We start from the raw sequence: 18,484 nt of genomic DNA, 5'->3' as shown, positions 1-18,484 counted from the left end.
AAGGGAGGTAGGAGAGAGGGAGGAAGGAGGAGAGGTTGTAGGATTGGGAGGAGGAAGGTGTGGTAAGTGAAGAGGGGGGTGCAGGGGGGGACACCGGGCACTTCCGTGAATGTATTGAATAGTGTTAATTTCTTGGTTGATATTGTAATTAAAGGCATCATATTTATGTTATTGTTTTCAATTGAAAAATCAATAAAAAATTTAGGGGAAAAAAAAAGATTTTCCTGCTCCCCATACTATTTAACTAGATTTGTTTATTTAACAAATATATTTAACCACTCGTTCTAAACAAGGAATTCTGGTAGACAAGCAAAAATAAAACATAAGCTAGACAATTTCAACACAAACTAATCATTTCAAAAGAAATTGAACCAAGGAACCTAAAAATTACATTGATGTATCAAATCACACTCACACTAGAGATCCATCAATATCCTGGGCCCACTGCCAGGGGAAAGAGCCAGATTTTCAATCTTCTGAAAAGCTAATAGGAACAGGATTGTCTAAATCTGGGGTGGGGGAATGGGAAGGAGGCTGTTCCACAGGATAGGCCCCAAGGGAGAGAAGACCCATTTCCTGGAATCCACCCGGTAACAATTCTTCATCATTGGGAATCCGAGCATGCCCAATCTACCATATCTAGAGGAATGGGCAGAAATCACTGGGAATAGGAAGTCTCATAAGTAAATTGGTTCAATGTCATATAGAGCTTTAAAAGTGACAACCAAGATCTCCCTCTTTAAGACATAACTACCTGTGATTAGTCTTCTCAATACTATTGTGTTTCCCTGAAAATAAGACCTGGTCTTTTTTTTTTGCCTCCAAAAGAGGCACCAGGTCTTATTTTGGGGGGGGGGGGTCTTTTCCACAGTCTCACCTCATGGCGGCAGCACTGACAGCTCCGCCCAGCTGGCCCATTTCTTCTGTGGATGAAGGAAATGCCTCTGCAGTTGAGAATGGAGCTCCGGCCTGCATTTCGCCGAGGCCTTCCAGAAAGGTATCTGTAGCCGAGAACCAAGCTACGGATTGAATCTGTAGCTCAGTTTTCGGCTGCAAAGGCCTTTCCAGAAGGCCTTTGATGGTGAAATGCAGGCCGGGGGGTGCCGAAGAAGTGGGTCAGTGAGCTGAGGCAGGTGCCGATTGATGCGAGGCCTGGCTGCAACAGTAAGCGGGTGCAGGGCGCATGGGGCAGCTCCACCCCCCCACCCTACCCTAGATTGATTTTTAGGCATGCACCTTGCCCCCAAACTAGGGCTTATTTTGGGGGTAGGGCTTATATTAGGCCCACTCCCAAAAATCAAGGTAGACGTAGGTCTTACTTTTGGGAAAAGACAGTAGCAGTTTTCTCCACTACTCCACCTGTATCAACAACTACTTTTTTCACCTTCCTTCACATCATAAATGAAATTAGAATTCTTGACTTTATATTTTCTATTGCATTTGTGAAATTACACATAATGTACTTTGTCCTCCAGCAGCCACCTTCAGTTTCTGAGAAATTTCTCTCTATGGTTAGATCACTGAACAAGGCAAAATAGGGAATTGCTAGGTGGAGGAAAAGATATGGAATGGGATCTTTCCACAGTTAATGTATTATCAGTTTTTTAAAATTTCAATGTCAAACACTGAAAGAGGTCAACAACAAATCTTAATGCCATATAACCTAAACTAAACCATCCCCATTAGATAAGTTTTTGCCCTTACTTGAACATATGCACGCAAAAGAGAGTTCACCATTTCTCTAGATAATGAACTCCACAGTACATTTGTTCATGGTATAATAACTCTTTAGAAGACTTTTCTTCATAATTCCTACAAACAAGTCCTTGGATTAAATAAAATCACAAAGTAGTACAATCACTTGTGCTCTGGACCAGGGATTATTACTCATTTTAATAAAATGAAAAATTCCTGACTCTCCCCAAAATCTAAAATTAAAAAGACCCTGAAATAATAGGTGTTTATATCTGTGTGATTTTGTGTTACTGGGCATGTGAGAAATTGTGAAAAGTCAATCTTTGTTCATGTTCATTATGCTTTTCGAATACTATCTCCTCTCATCATATGCCAATGCTGATTATCACTATAAACATTAGTTATACAGAGAAAAATATTTATGCTTTCAGAATTTGAGGGCTGAAGCAATTTTTCCACCTACTCAATTTCCTAATTTACTTAGCATTGTTTTTTTGGTGCTCAAATCAAGTTATTGTTTCACAGATAGTTATTTTCTATGTAGAACATGCCTGAAGTATTCAAAAATTATTTTTGAAAATGTTTAACATTAAACCGAATAAATGCTTTGTTTTGAATCCAGGACAAAAATTGTGCTCCTGAGATTCTAAACTAGAGATTCTAGTTTAATAAAACCAAAATTCAGAAAATTTGGTTATTCCAGCTCTCTACATGGGGCTTCCCTTGAGGAGCACCCGGAGGCTCCAACTGGTCCAGAATGCGGCCGCGCGGGCGGTGTTGGGAGGGACTCGTCGCTCCCATGTAACACCGTTGCTGCGCGAGCTGCACTGGTTGCCGGTGGCCTTCCGGGTGCGCTTCAAGGTGTTGGTTATCCCCTTCAAAGCGCTCCATGGCATCGGACCTGGATATCTCCGAGACCGCCTTCTGCCGCAGATTACCTCCCACCGGCCGGTACGCTCCCACAGAGTGGGTCTCCTCAGGGTGCCGTCAGCCAGACAGTGCCGGCTGGCGACTCCCAGGGGGACAGCCTTCTCGGTGGGAGCTCCCACCCTCTGGAACGAACTGCCCCCAGAGATCCGGGTGATCCCGGATCTCCCCTCCTTCCGCCGCGCCCTTAAGACATGGCTCTTCCAACAAGCAGGACTGGCCTAAGGGGAAATTTTTAGAGGGGTTTTAAAAGCTATTTTAATAATTAATAAGGCCAAATATTTAATATTTTATTTTANTGGTTATCACCTTCAAAGCGCTCCATGGCATCGGACCTGGATATCTCCGAGACCGCCTTCTGCCGCAGATTACCTCCCACCGGCCGGTACGCTCCCACAGAGTGGGTCTCCTCAGGGTGCCGTCAGCCAGACAGTGCCGGCTGGCGACTCCCAGGGGGAGGGCCTTCTCGGTGGGAGCTCCCACCCTCTGGAACGAACTGCCCTCCTTCCGCCGCGCCCTTAAGACATGGCTCTTCCAACAAGCAGGACTGGCCTAAGGGGAAATTTTTAGAGGGGTTTTAAAAGCTATTTTAATAATTAATAAGGCCAAATATTTAATATTTTATTTTAACTTTGTTTTAATGATAGTTTTTGGGGCATCTCTGTAGTTGTTTTTATCAGGCTGTCAGCCGCCCTGAGTCCGCAAGGAGAAGGGCGGGGTAAAAATTCTGAAAATAAATAAAAATAAATAAATGAAACGAAATCCAAATGGCTAAATTTGGTAAGGATTGCACCCCTCTTCCTTATACAATTTCCAACAAAGCATATTTGAACAGCCTGCCTAACCTTCATCTTCCCAATGCCTTCCTCCCAGCATGAAATACTTCAACATAACTCCACTCCCAAGCTTTCCTATATTTTCCCTACAAACACCATTTCAATGCCACAACACATAATATCCTACCAACAATCTTTTCTTCTTCTCTGCTATACATGTCCCTGACCTTTCCCCTTGAAAAGATTAAAACAGTCCTATTTTCTTCCACACAGATCAATATAATGTCTTTTTCCATGCATAAAAAAGAACAAACACAATATGCAAGTATCAGTTAGGAACAGACCACTCCAAACTGAAGTGGAAACCTGCACATCCATCAAAATCTATTTTGCACATTTAATAATACATAAGAATCTGGGACAAGATGTATTCAGATTTCATAAACACAAGAAAGTTCACATAATAAAATTACACACGTACATACAAACATTTACTGACATACATCTTAATTTTTCCACACCTAATCTATTCTGAACCATCTACTCTTTACTTACATCTTGACTTAGAGCCATGAAACTCCTCTGCAGTTCCTTGGCAAATTCCAGATTATTACTGACTTCCTGGTACTTTGACACAGCATCCTAAGGCAGAAAAGAAAATTGATTTGGTCTCTTTAAAAAAGTATAAAAACTTGAAGCTGCATTTCACATATGTTTCTATTAAGGTTTGGTTAGATCTGACAAATATTTCATTTTCTATAAATGTAGCAAAACAGATACACTTTTAACAGAAAACTGTCAAAATAGAAAGTTTTGAAAGGAAAGCAATGTCTAAACTGGAATAGTTCCTAGCAGTCCAGAATTCAAAATTTACTCCACTTTCACCAACCTCCAAAAGTTATCAGGTTCCTTAAATCTTCAAATAGATGAAGTGTGTCCAAAAATAAATCCCCAACAACCAAAGGTGATTGATGGAAACTTAACTGATGCACTGGACCATCTTTATATTGCCAAACATCATTTGTTATACAGAATCCTGATGCAGTACTAGTCTTTCACCTGTTTTTTTTTTTAACGCACACTGGCATTTGTCATAACATTAGGAACAGCCTTCAAGATTCCTACTTCTTGAACACATTCAATCATGCAGTTTCTTCTCCTTAATTTGCAACAATTTTTTTGCTTTTCAAATAACAGAAATACAATGAAAAGCATGTATATAATGCTGAACATTATGGAGAAGCACAATTGTAAGGGCCAATTTTTCACAAGACTGCAGCAGCTAAAATAAAATGAGAGAATATGATCTAAAGTTTTTAAAAAATTTACAAAATTACAAGAAATTATCAAAATATTTACCAGCTGATCTTGGTTAAGGCGTTCTCCTCTGTTCATTCGATCTTGATAATCATCAAGTTTGCTCTGCAAATAAGATAAAACTTTTACAATTAAAAATTGTAATCAAGTTTAACAGAATTAAATGAAAATGTCTTACATCAGAAAATAAGAGTCATTTTCCATATCTTTCTATTTAAAAGGAGAAAGCACAAGAAATTATGTAAAAACTTAGAAGACAAAATTAATCAAGTATTACCCTACCTTTCTTAAGTGAACATTGCTACGCATTTACATTATTTCCATTACACATGGACTGTTTAATCTCTAAAAAGGAAAAAAAACAAGAAAAATAGTAAAAATGAATCATGCTGATGTATTTAGATGGGCATTTGCAATGGGATTTCAGAGGTGCACCTTTTCTGTGGCTCCCTCAGCCCTGTGGAATAGACCCTCAATTGACATTTGGGGGACCCCGGACCCTTTAACCTTTCACATTAGCTCCTCTCACCCAGTCAGGTAGGGAAGGCATGTTGTGGAGCCATTCAATTAAAGCATTCCACCTGGCAGGGTCCAGGAAGAGAGCCTTCTCTGCTGTTGCCCCACCCTTTGGAATATTCTCCCCCCAGAGAAAGGCAGGCCCTTACTCTCTTTTCCTTTTGAAAATATCTGTTGGCTCTGTCACCTCACTTGGGACTCACAGAGGAGCACAATAGCCCTTCCCCTGCCTTTTAATTAATTTTTAGTGTCAGTTTTAACTATCCATGCCTCTACGGTACTTTAAATTTTGTATTTTGTTTTTTTGTTTTTAACATTTTACTTGTACAATGCTCAAAATCCTTCTGTGAGGGAGATAGGCAGTTCCTAAATGTGATAAGACATGACTCTTCTCCTAAGGGAAGAAGGAATAACCTTGAAAAAAGAAGGAAGAGCCATGATTAAGATAATAGTCAGAGCTAAGTGTATCACACATGACCCTCCCTAATTCTATGAAAATAAAGAAAATAAAGGAAGGGAAGAAATGCATTTAGACTTGCAACATTCTGTTACCATAAACTTATAATAAAAGTAGTATTAATTTGCGTCTTTTGTTTCCAAGTTTGGTCTATCTTGGAAGACTGACATTGGGGGATGAGCCAGGAGGTTGACAGCAGGCTGGTCTGACACCTTGTAGTTGTTCTTTTATTACAATTTGGTAGGAGGAAAGATTAATATGAGCCATCTAGAATCACCATGTGAGATATAAGATGAATAAATGAATGAATAGATGTGGGCTGCTGTCTCATTCATATTTCCTCAAAGGTTTTTCTGCCCAATTTTCAGATTCATCTTCCTCAATCTTTTCAACTAAAGTCAAACTTCAAGAAAGAAGTATTCTTTGTGTAGAATTTTTCATGTTACAGTGGTATCAGCTAATCGGATTCTGTCAAATCCTTACTATGTGAACATTAGCTAGATTTCAGATATACTGGCATCTTACAGAAGGATTTTTCAGGTTGTAATACATTACGATATTAACATATTTTTGACCTAGATGCGGATGCTATATAAGTTTAACTGCTTTTTATAAGAGCTTTTGAATGCTGTACATATCAAAGGAATTCTGCAATCTTGGTTGACCTATGCTGATTTATTGACTTTTTTCAAAGGAGAACCTAAACTTAAAAACAGGATAATTGGAAACTAAAGGCCATATTTGTCAGTGGTTTGCTTATGTTCAGGTGACAGAAAGATTTAAACTGGATGAGAGTTCTGATTTTACAAATGAATAAACTGACTTTGAGTTGAATTTGTGTACTAATGATGAACATATTATTGCTAAGATGTATAAGTTTTCACTGAAAATGAGAACTGAAGATGAGTATGTCAAAGACTGTATGATCAAGTGAGCAAAAATATGTATATAATCTTGATCAATGGAAGAATATGTGGAGTAAAGGACTGAAATGTACCTTGAATAATAATTTGAATTACATTGAATTATAATTTGAAACAGAACGTTTATAAAATGATGTACCTGTGACATAATACCTGATAACTAAAATCAAAGCTTTTCCATTTTGGTCTGATAAACAGGTTGAAAAAAAAACCCAAAACTTTATGAAAAACAGCAGCAAGACATCTGTATGCACAGCGAGGGAAGGATTTACAAATTTCTACAATGGAAAAATGGTTTGTGAAGCTAATCAACTAGCAAAAAAAGAAAAACTGACTATAGGAAGTCCTCAACTTACTATCACAACTGAGCTCAAAATTTCAATTGCTAAGCAAGGCAATTTTAAATGAGTTTAGCTCCATTTTATGATCTTTCTTGCCACGGTTGTTAGGTGATTCATTGCAGCTGTTAAGTTAGTAACACCACTGCTAAGTGAATCTGGCCTCCCCACTGACTTTGCATGTCAGAGATCACAAAAGTTGATCACACCACCCTGGGACACTGCAATAGTCATAAATACATGCCACTTGTATCCAAATTTTGATCATATAAATACTGGAATGCTGCAATGGTTGTAAGGTGAAAAAGTCATAAGCCACTTTTTTTAATGCCACTGTAACTTCGAACAGCCACTAAACAAATAGTTATTAACTCCAGGATATACTGTGATTAAATAATAGGCCTTGTCCAACTTCGAAACTACTGTTGGACTTCTTGCTAGAACCTAAAATAAATGAATTTTTAATTTTGGGACTTGATAATTAGAACTGTTTACTGTGTATTATTGTTGATTTTAGAGTATTTTATATCTGTATCTGTATGGAAGAAAGCTGAAAGTTACTCTTTTCCCCCTTTTCACTTTTTCTTTCTTTTTGTAGTCCTGATTTTGTTTTTTCTTTAACCCTTTTCCCCTAACCCCTTTTTTTGCATTGTATCCTTTGACAAACTTAATAAAAAAAATTAAAAAGGAAAAAAAGAAAATTTTGCGAACCTTAAGAGGATTTTTATTCTTTCTGCACAAGTATATTCTCAAGAATTTTTCACAGGCTAATTAGAATTAGCACACTTTAGATTACTTTTTCTTATTTGTTGACCTAAACAATACTGTAATCAGATACATTATAGCACTAGATTGCGGCAAATGTTTCACTGTACAGCACCAATATATTTTCTCCTTCCATTCTTTAAAACAAACTGTTGCTCTCGCATCATAAAACTGAAGTAACAGATAGCAACACATCTGCTTAACTAGCCTACATGCATTCCAGCATTCAACACAATTGCCAGTTCTTGACCTACAGATAGTCGCTTAGCCAGTATTCAAATTTACGATGGACTTATGTGAGAGCTATTATGAAGTTTTGACAGTTACCCCATCCCCTTGTCACACAATCAAACTTCAGGAGCTAGGCAACTGGGCCATATTTACTACCGCTTGTAATGTCCTATGTTCACATGATCACATATTATGACAGTTTTGCTAAAAACCATCAATTACTTCCAATTTACAGCAAAATTGCACACATAGCAAGTATGAGCAAATATTAATGAGCAGATATTTGCTTAACAACTATTGAAAAGAATGTCATAAAATTGGATCAGTTACACAACCAACCTGTTTTATCAAGACTTATGACAATCATGGGCAGGCTTCATTACGGTTATAAATCAAGGACTACCTTTATATTATTTTGTATTTTATTGTTAATTGCTACTTAAATAATTTTATAATGGTAGAATATTTTAAAGCTACAACAAACCTTTTAGTTTTTTTATCCTGCCTTTTAATATTTATGCAAATAACTCAAACATATCGGCAAATATATCCAGCACACCTCTTCCTTCTATTTTCTCCACAACCACCCTGTAAAGTGAATTGGGTTGAGAGAGATTGACTGGCCCAAGGTCAACTATTGGATAAAATATATGAATATTCTGTCATCCGTAATTACTTCAAAACTTATTTTCCATCATTTCTATGTTTACTAATTTATATAATTGCATGCATTTAGATAAATGTAACAGCAATTAATTTTTCACAGAATTTAATTTCAAAAAGTTAAAAGCCTTCAAATTATGTACCCACCCACCCCCAAAATGTAGGAATTCCAACAAAAATCTCAAATGCTAACATCTAGATGAAAAATTCTAAGATGCTTGGAATTTTTTATTCATGTATTTTAAGACTATTACTAGAAGTGTGTGAAACAATCTAAACCAGACATGTCAAACTTGCGACATCACGCGACGTATCGGAACTTTTTCCCCATTGCCGGCAATGGGTGAGCACAGTTTCCTCGTGATGTGTCCGGCCCACGGGCCGCAGTTTGACACCCCTGATCTAAACTGACAATGTTCCCATGTTGTTTTGTATCATTAAAAATCAGAGCACCAGTAAAGTTTGAATGACATTGTTTCCTGACACATCAGAACAGGTTGTTTTAAATTGAAAACAGTTGTTATGGCCCATACGAGAGTAGTTTGAGTACTCAAACATTTCAAATGTGGAAACTTTTGTACCCCCTCTTGAAATAATTGTTCCTTAAGACTTATTACAATAAATATATTTCCCAACCCATGTTTAATAGATTGCAATGGATGACTGCAACTGAAAAGAGATGTTTTATTATTTTTTTCTACTTTATACTTTCATACCATAAGGACACATGATGGTATATAATTAAAATCAGAAAACGAAATACAAATCCATAAAATACAGTATAAAAAAGACAGAAAAAAATTAACTACAAAGCTAACATTGTTATTAAAACTAATAGTTTTAAGAACCCAAAGACTGTGTCTCAGTCTCCAAATATCCTTCTGAACAAGATTTTGATAGCCTTTCTGAAGTTTAGGAGTGAGAATGCCATCTAGATCTCTAGTTAGCACTGCTAACAAACATTTCTTCCTCTTCTCCCTACCCTATAATATTGCAGAACTGTAGCCTATAGTGTGATTTGAACTTCATCCAAGTTCTATTAAAAAAAACAGATTAGGGTTGAACAAACACCACCCAAGCAATGCACTGTGACCTGTCTTCACTAAACCTACTGAGCAAATATTAACTGAATGTGAAGTACAGTATATGAAACTTTAGATTTAATAATTGAGGACCCTCCTTTAACAGTAATCACTTCGCATTTCCTGTACGTATTTTGGCCCATGTCCCCTGTACAAAATGGCTTCAACTTCCTGCTATGTTAGGACTGTTTTCATATAAATTGCTCACTTCAGATCATGGCATATTTCACCTGGGCCATGGCTTTGACTTAAGCATCCCAAAATGCTTGTTTTACTCCAGCACTTATGTTGTACATTTACTTATGTGCTTAGGGCTTTTTTCATGTTGCATTATGCATGTTGTTTAAGCTTTAGCTCATAGACAGAGACTAAGACTTTTTTCTGTAGAATTTGATGTAGTCCAGAATCCATTATTGCCTTAATGACTGCAAGTTGTCCAGTCATGATATTCCATGTCGCCATGTTTCATAATAGAATTAATTTCTTTCTTTCAGTGGAATAAATTGTTTCTTTTTAACTACTAAAAAGATCAAACTTTATCAGTAGTCTTATTCAATAGTCTACTGAATCATCCGGGCAGTCCTTGGTGAATCTGAGATGGGCAGCAAAGAGCTTTCCTGAGCACAAAGGTTTTATTTTTGGTATCTTTCCATGCATGCTATTCTTGTTCAAAATTTTCCTTATTTATGCTGAAATGACAAGAGTGGCCTGCAGATTGTTTATAGTCTCCTTGTGTTCTCTGTGACCTACTGGGGAACCATACACATTATTATTGGGAAAATTTGGACTATTACTGGAAAGAATGATTTGTACATTTCAGACAATCCTGCCCAGCCGCACACACCTCAACAACTCTTCTTAAGATATGTAAAAATGTCTTTTGATTTTGAGATATGATTCATTCTACAAAATTATGTTACAAAGCACACTATTTTTAATAAGGAAAGACCCACAAATTTAGGGAGATAATTTCCCAGGGCTTTCCATATTATATCACATATAAAGAAGCTAACTAATTTCTGCATGATAATTTGCATTTACCTAACAAAACCCTAGGAATACTGAAGAGTTATCCAAGTAAACTGGCTGCAATGCATATACTTGAATAAACATTTCCAATAAAAACATTAACTGTGGCTTTAAGGCAACTATAACTATAATGCAATATTAATTTTATAGGTACTAATTTGATTGCACAAGAAAATTATGTGCAAAATTATTTTATCCAAGTTTTGTATTTATCATCTCATTTTCAAGAAAATACCTAAGATTATAACTTCACTATTTTCTGTTTCTTTAAAATAGTATTTCTTACCTAGTGGAAGGAAGGTTTACATATACCAAATCTCAATCAGGGATAAGAGGTTATCATTGCACATGTTAATATAATGTTACCCACACAAGGGAACTTTGTGGGCCAGAGTACTAGATGCGGTGCTTTTTAAAAACCAGAAACTCAGAACTAAAATCTCAACAACTAGATTTTATAAGGACATTTTACTTTGGGGTCAAATAGATTCAATTTTTTAATCTATGCAAGGTTACCTCTAAACACAGATATACTGGGGATACCCCATCCAGAGATCTCAACATACATGCAGAAATGTATTCCTAGAGTTTTTTTAACAGACCTCTACAGATAAATTCTGCTGCATTGCTGGCAAGTTTAATTTGAGGAAGTTATTGAACAGAAACTGATAGAACAAATCTATCTTTTTGTTCAGTTTCATCACTGGCATTTCCAGATCAAAGTGAATGCACAATCTATTTAATGACATTATGAGTGCAGTCATGTGGTCCTACCATTTAAAACTTTTTTAAAATTATTTTACATATCATTTCAGGATTCATAAGATTTTATCACTACATCATAGTGTATGCTGAGACAGGATATTCTTGAAAATGGATTATTGTGGAGATTAAAAATTCTAATATTATGACTACATATAGCAATGTCAGATCCCTTTGGTTCTGCCCAAATGTAAATGAGCCACAGTTTAAGCTGAATACAGGCAATCTGACACACTTTAGTTAAGCCTTCATTAACATGGTAATATAATTTGCAAAATCCCCCACCTGGATGACATTCCAGCCTTTTTGAAGCCCTAGAGAAGGCTATTCAATATGTTCTGGATTACTAACATTAGACCCACATATTATGTTCAAAGATATAATCTGAAGGACACCAGAAGCTTACACAATTATACTTAGCATTGTAAGAACAAACTTTTTATAACTTGCCATGCTCTGTTCACTACTATTGTTATGAGAACATACAGGAGATATAAAATATGGTTTGAATTTGGCTTATTTTTATTACAAATGTGATTTTGAAATCTGCCTTGGTTCAAATGACCCAGTAAATTGTGATTAATCAAAAATAGAAGCAAAATCTGGACCACCACACAGATTAGATGCCATGTTTGTCTTAGTATAATTTAACATTACATTCAAACCTGTGCTTTTGTAATTGCGATCTTTGCTGGAATGCTTAAAAATCTTTCATTCAGTATTAAGCATAACGAGCACAGATACCTTAATTTCAAAATCAGCAGTATTTTTACAAATGGTTTAAGTAACTATGGTATCAACCAGAATATTGCAATCTAAAATTTTAAGACCCTAGCAGTTATAATATATATTTTATATATTGCAACAAAATTTCCTTTACAAATGCTAAATCACAAACTAAATTTCTTAAATCAAGTAGAGAAGCATTAGGATTTTATAACACTTTGGACTTGATTCTGAAAAGGACACCTCAACATAAAAGCAACATTAGGTACAACTAAAGTAGCTATGTGATCCAAGGAATGCTTCAATGAGTCACTAACATGGGTCACATTTGTGCTTCAAAGCAATGTTATTGAAATGAATTCAAAGCCATGTACAGCCCTGATAAATTTATTAAGATTAAAGTACAACAGCAGTCCTCCATAGTGTACTAAACTTTAATCTTATTGCAAAAGTAGGAAAAAACAGCACCAAAGCTATGATCTTTGAAAGAGGCAGAATTGATACAAAGATTAGAAAAGGGAGTTTTAGAAAATTGAGGGCCTGCATAAACTGAGTCTAAATAACTTCCTAACATGTGGATATCTTATTCACTAATTCAAAAAATTAGTGAATTACATCAGTGAATTTTCACATTTTCACATTTACTGAACTTAAAGGCAATATTTAATATAAAAATCTAAGGGTAATTTAATAATGTGTTCCCATGCAATTTAGATGAAAGGAAGCCTTGCTCAAACAAGTATTTAATTTTTCAATGAGTTGAATGTTTAAAGTTGATTCATTACACTCCCATAATACAGCAAGCTAAGAAGCACCCCGCTGCTTCTCTTCCATCACAGCTATGTTTTCACATTTCCTATCATTTTAGAAACACCTGGCAAACACCTGGTAAACTAGTTGTACACTGCTCTTTTGATTGTGATCACTAACAGTTTAATGCACATTTGCACAGACTGTTGTTTTTCTATATAGAGGTAGAAGCAATTAGCGAACAGAGTTCCCATCAAAGTATTTCAACCAGCAGAAACTGTGGAAGTTGAATTTTGCTCTTTCCTCTCCTCTCACAATTGTCAATACCACTTCATTCCCTGCTCCACGGGATCTTTATTCTTTGGAATAAAGAAAGAGAGAATCAAGAGAGGTATTTCCTGCTCTTTAGGTATACTGACCTTGTCCCCATCTCCTTCAGAGTAATGTCCACAGAGACTGGGGGATAATCGATGTAGTACATTACATCAGGACCTTGGCAAGTTGGGATATACCAGTGGTGGCGAACCTGTGGCACAGGTGCCAGAGGCGGCACTCAGAGCCCTCTCTGTGGGCACGCGCGCCGTCGCCCCAGTCCTAGGCCTTCAGCTGGGTTTTATAAAACCTTTTCGCTTTAGGCCTCCGTCGCCGTGTACAAAAAAAAAAAGGTTCAATCAATCAGCCAATTTCAACTTCTTGCAGGGGAAAAAAAAGATCTTGCAAAGTTGGAATTGATTGATTGAACTTTTTAGTCCCACCCAGTTTGCTGTTACCACCGCAGCCACGCCCACCCAATGGGCCACACCCACTTGGCACCCAAGGATGCATAAGTGGGTTTTGGGTTGCAGTTTGGGCACTCGGTCTCTAAAAGGTTCGCCATCACTGCGATATACAATGAGAACACCTTTTCACTATTACCAGTTCTTGTACGAATAGTCAATGTCAAATTGAAACCAAAGATCCATAAAGCGAGCATGAGTTATTAGAAAAAGTTTGCTCCAATAAATACCGATTGTTAAGAGCAAATCTCATCGCCTAGTTATTGGTAGGGCCTTAATGTTGACAAAAGAGCGCAGGGCATGTCACACCGCTAAACCTAAGCGTCCCGAAGGTTAACCATACATCGCTGCTCTTTTCAGATATCACCTCGGGTCTTTTCACTAAGCCTAGATGTGGCCCCACCGCCGTTCGGCGATAACTAAACTTTAAAAAAAAACAAACACCGTTTAATAAAGTGCCGAAAGTTTCAACACTTCCTTTTACAGGACCGTTGCCCCCCCCCTCGCAAATCTTCCTTGGACCGAGAGAGAGAGAGAGAGATCATGTTTTCACCCCACGTCCGCTTCTCCACACGAAGGACTAACTAAAATGGGGGAGAAGGAACGGGGGCGCGCGCGTGCACCCACACGGACGGCGAGGGCTGCGCGACTCGGGCGAGCGGGCGGGCAAGCAAACAAAACAGCCGGGCCTTTGTGCAGCAGCCTTTTTCACACAATGAGGCTCCCCTCCCCGGGAAGCCTCGCTGCCTCTCGCCGCCGCCATGTTGGGTCCGGGCCGGCTCCATGTGCAAGAAGAGAGAGGGGAAGGAGCCCGAAGCAAAAAAGGGGAGAGAGCTCCAGTCTCCGGGTAGCCCGGTGGAAGCGGGAAGGGAGGGCGGCGGGAAGAAAGGCAGCCCCGGAGGCCAAGGGAGAAGGGAAACGCGTTCAGTTCTGACGAAGAGCCGCCTCTCCGCCCCTCCGCCCAGAAACAAAAGAGCAGGCGGGGAAGCGCAAGGAAAGGGAAAGTGTTCGAAGAATCACCTCAGCTGCCGCCACTCGCTCCAACCAACCCTAATTCCCACCCTCGCAACTCCCGGGAAAGAGGGAGGAGAGGGAGGAGGAGGAGGAGAGGGAAGGGGCGAGAGCTACCCTGCCTCCGTTACCTTTTTCTTCTCCAAATTGCGCAGCTTCTTATCGATGACACCCAAAATCTGCTTCATGGCCTCGGTCTGCACCGAACTCGTAGTGCCACCCGAAACCGCGGCCTGAGAAGAAGAAGCCGCCGCTACCGTTGCCTCGTTGCCCGCTTTACTGCCGCTGCTCGCCATCGCGCTGCTGGTGGCCGAGGGCATCGCTTACTGAGAAGAGAACAACGCGTTACGGGATTCGGACGGAGGGAGGGAGGGAAAGAGGGAGGGAGGGAGGAAGCGAGAAAAAAGGAAGCCGCGCAGACGAGCCGACGGGACGGCAGAAGGGACAGACTGCTGCTGGGGGGGGGGAAGAGACGGAGAACGCGTCCCGCCGGAACGCCTTTCAGTCTTCCAATACCTCCTTTTTCTCACGTGTCCCCCCCCCCGCCTGCCTCCTCCTCTCTCCCCGCGCGCGCGCCCAGTTCCGACCCAGACCGCACCTGTCAGCGCGCGCCCAACGATCCTTAGGCAACCTGATTGATCCTTAAAGGGCCGACCGCCAACAGCACAGGCGCGTGCTCGCCACCCACGTGATTGGCAACGCGCGGACATCCCACGCTTCAATCTCTCCCCCCCCCCGCCGCCGCCGCGATCAACGGTCTTCCCAGAACCGCTCTTCTTTACTTCTTTCCCCCTCACCGTGAGAGATGCGCGCGCCCGCGTGCGAGTGTGTGAAGAAATGGAAGGTGGGAAGGCCCCGGGAAAAAGACTCGGTGAACTCTACGCAGGGGGAACGGCGGCCTCCGTCCGGTCACTTGCACCGCTCCCTCTGCACCGAGTTACGGGGGGGAAAGGAAAAGACCAAGAGAAGGCCGCGAGGGCGCGCGCGCGCGGGGGGGGGGGACTGGCAGGGCGCGAGCGGTGGAGGTCCTCACGCGATAGAGCTGGCCAGAGCGAATGCCGGAATCGCAGGGGGCGCTTCGTCAAGCTAACCTCGTGCAAGCTTCCGAGCCGTGCCTTCGTAAGAGCCTCAGTCTTGGGTCGCAGATTTTTTCAGGCGCCGAGGCCACCTAGGCCTTCAGCGCCGTGGTTAAGAGGAGCGGCTTAAAGGCGGCGTCCAAGAGTCCGGGAGGTGGGACTGTTCTGAGCCAAGCCGAAATGGCTATTTTGGCGGGGGAAACCTCTGACTCGGTTGTGGTGAGAGGGGTGGTTGGCTGCCTGCCTGCCTGCCTGCCTTGATAATAGGTAGGAGAGCTCGGAAGTTTCGTTATTCCCTGGACTTGAGAAATCTTAATATCAAATATCTAAAGTTCGCTAAGCAGAATGAGCCTGCTTTCCTTGGTAACTCCTGGCGGTGGAGGAGTAGGAACGAGGCTGAGTTCGAGGTCAGGGCAAGTTTTTTTTTTCTTCGTAGGAATTTGAAAACTTAATAAACTTTATGTGGTTCTTGTAGAACAGTGTTTCTCAACCTTGTTTTAAGGCATGTGGACTTCAACTCCCAGAATTCCACAGCCAGCAATGCTGGCTGAGGAATTCTGGGAGTTGAAGTCCACAAGTCTTAAAAGTTGCCAAGGTTGAGAACCCCTGTTGTAGAAGGACTTGAGACCCAAAAAAAAAAAAAAAAGATTTATTCAGCCAAGTTTATTGCTTTGGCGTTGACAGTTGGTAGCATAAAAATATAACACACATTATTTGAACATTCAGAGCACTTTATAATAAAGTCACAAACGCAATTCAAAGTGGTAGATAATTTGGGCGTAGGGATGCTTATTTCAGAAAAGGATGACATCTGAATTTTAAATTATTGTAAGAAAGGATGGTTCAAAATGATGAGTCTGGGGTAATCGTTTTATTTTTATTTCTTCCTGTCTCAGTGAAGATGATTATGTGCCAGCGTAATCATTTTCAAGTCCTACCTTAGCAAAGGCATACATAGGTTTTCTCTATCACAATTTATCCCTAACTTGTTTCAGGTTTCCCAATGGTTCGCTCATCACCATAGTAACTGAACCCATCCACCCCTTAAAATGATAGCTTTGGGGACAATAAACAATTTGGTTACATTAGTGGGAAAACTCTAAATAAGTGCTTTATTTTCCAGGCCTGAATCAGCTTTAAAATCTCTTCAGTGTTAAAACCATGATAGCAAGTGTCTTCAAAAATTAATTACTTGAAATCTGAGCCTGTTGCAAGGATATAAGGATATAATGTGTAAATAACCTTTAACAAAACTATATGACCTGCATCTGTGCAGTGGTTTTGTACTGAAGTTGAAAGAGCCATGCTGACTATAAAGATAAGGCAAGGAGGAATGTGTAGATCAGGCATGTCAAACTGCCAGCCCACAGGCTGGATGCGTCGCGATACATCGCGAGTTTGACATGCCTGGTGTAGATAGGAATAAAATTTAATAAAAAGTAGCAAATAGAGACCTCACTCATAAACAACAAACAATTGCTTACAGTTGCTCCATAAATAAACTTCTGTGAGACTTAATTTCCAAGAATCCCAAGGCATTCTCCAAAGCACAAGCTTCAACACAGTAGATTCTTTTTATATTACATTTAATTAGTGGGGATGGGGGAGGGCTTGGTAGCATTTGATTTCCGTACCTTTTTTAAAATGTCAGAATATAACAGCATTGCAACATAAAATGACTTGGGCTTTAACCACATATTCTTGTGAGACAACTTATTTCATGAGAACAGATAGTCAACGGCTACAGTTCAATGCATGTTATATTTCCCTATTATAGGTCTGTTTTTCAGCATCAGATATTACAGCAGGATAGGTCTCAATGGCAGACTTTGCAGAATACAAAAGGAATACTAATACATCTTATCCTTATATCTAGTTTGAATTCATTTTAATTCTAAAAACTTTCCATCTTCTTGTCTCTAAGGATATAGAGCAGGGGTCTTCAAACTTGGCCCTTATACGACTTGTGGACTTCAACTCCCAGAATTCCTCAGTCAGCGTGCATGGCTGAGTAATTCTGGGAGTTGAAGTCCACAAGTCATAAAAGGGCCAAATTTGAAGACCCCTGATATAGAGTTCTTGATGTTTTGAGTTCTCTGCTACCTGGGGACTTGATCTCTGTCCTTCCTTGGCTTCTTTGAGTGATTAAGGCAGGGGTGAAGGAGTGGATTTTGAGGTGGTTAAGTGTGTTCTTGAATGGAGCAAATTGTCCTGCTGCCTAAAAGCAGAGAATCGTTCTCTTTAAAAAGGTGATTTTTTTTGACCCCACATCTTGCCCTCAGTTTCCAACCCTGCAGTTTTAAGGAAGATCTTGGAGAAGATGGTTGGACCTTGAGTAGCAAAACTTCTGGGAAAGAGACAGCAGTGACCTCTTGTGGGTGAACTTCTCTGGGACTTGTATGATGAGCATTCAGTTCTCTTTGTACTGGTAGATCTCTAATGCTTTTAATATAATCAGCCATGGTATTGATAGGAGTAAATGAAAGATCTTCAAAATTTAAAATTGTAAGAGGAATTAGCTGTAAGAGCAAGTAGCTGCAAGAGGAAATAGCTAGCTTAAAAGTAAAATAAAACAAATTGAAAAACAGGAAAGACAAAACTAAAATGTACTGAATAACAGGAAAACTAAAACAAACTGAAAAGAACCTATTTTTCTAAGGATCC

General features: G+C 39.6%; 1 protein-coding gene across 1 annotated transcript in view; it reads right to left on the bottom strand.

The window, feature by feature from the left end:
- CAPRIN1 (cell cycle associated protein 1) overlaps window positions 1-15,698 on the bottom strand; it is a 45,720-nt gene extending 30,022 nt beyond the window's left edge. The window contains exons 1-4 of the mRNA XM_015816020.1: window positions 15,542-15,698; window positions 14,876-15,070; window positions 4,758-4,820; window positions 3,954-4,040 (exon numbers count right to left, since the gene is read on the bottom strand). Of these exons, the coding sequence (XP_015671506.1) occupies window positions 3,954-4,040; window positions 4,758-4,820; window positions 14,876-15,064 (339 nt within the window). The 5' untranslated portion in view covers window positions 15,065-15,070; window positions 15,542-15,698. The remainder of the gene's footprint in view (window positions 1-3,953; window positions 4,041-4,757; window positions 4,821-14,875; window positions 15,071-15,541) is intronic.
- Between the last annotated feature and the right edge of the window lie 2,786 nt (window positions 15,699-18,484).

This window comes from Protobothrops mucrosquamatus, unplaced genomic scaffold, assembly GCF_001527695.2.
Source record: "Protobothrops mucrosquamatus isolate PMUCROS unplaced genomic scaffold, P.Mucros_1.0 scaffold394, whole genome shotgun sequence".
NCBI classification, from domain to species: Eukaryota; Metazoa; Chordata; class Lepidosauria; order Squamata; family Viperidae; genus Protobothrops; species Protobothrops mucrosquamatus.
Note: the sequence above shows the minus strand (reverse complement) of the source record. Positions and strands in the feature narration are given on the sequence as shown.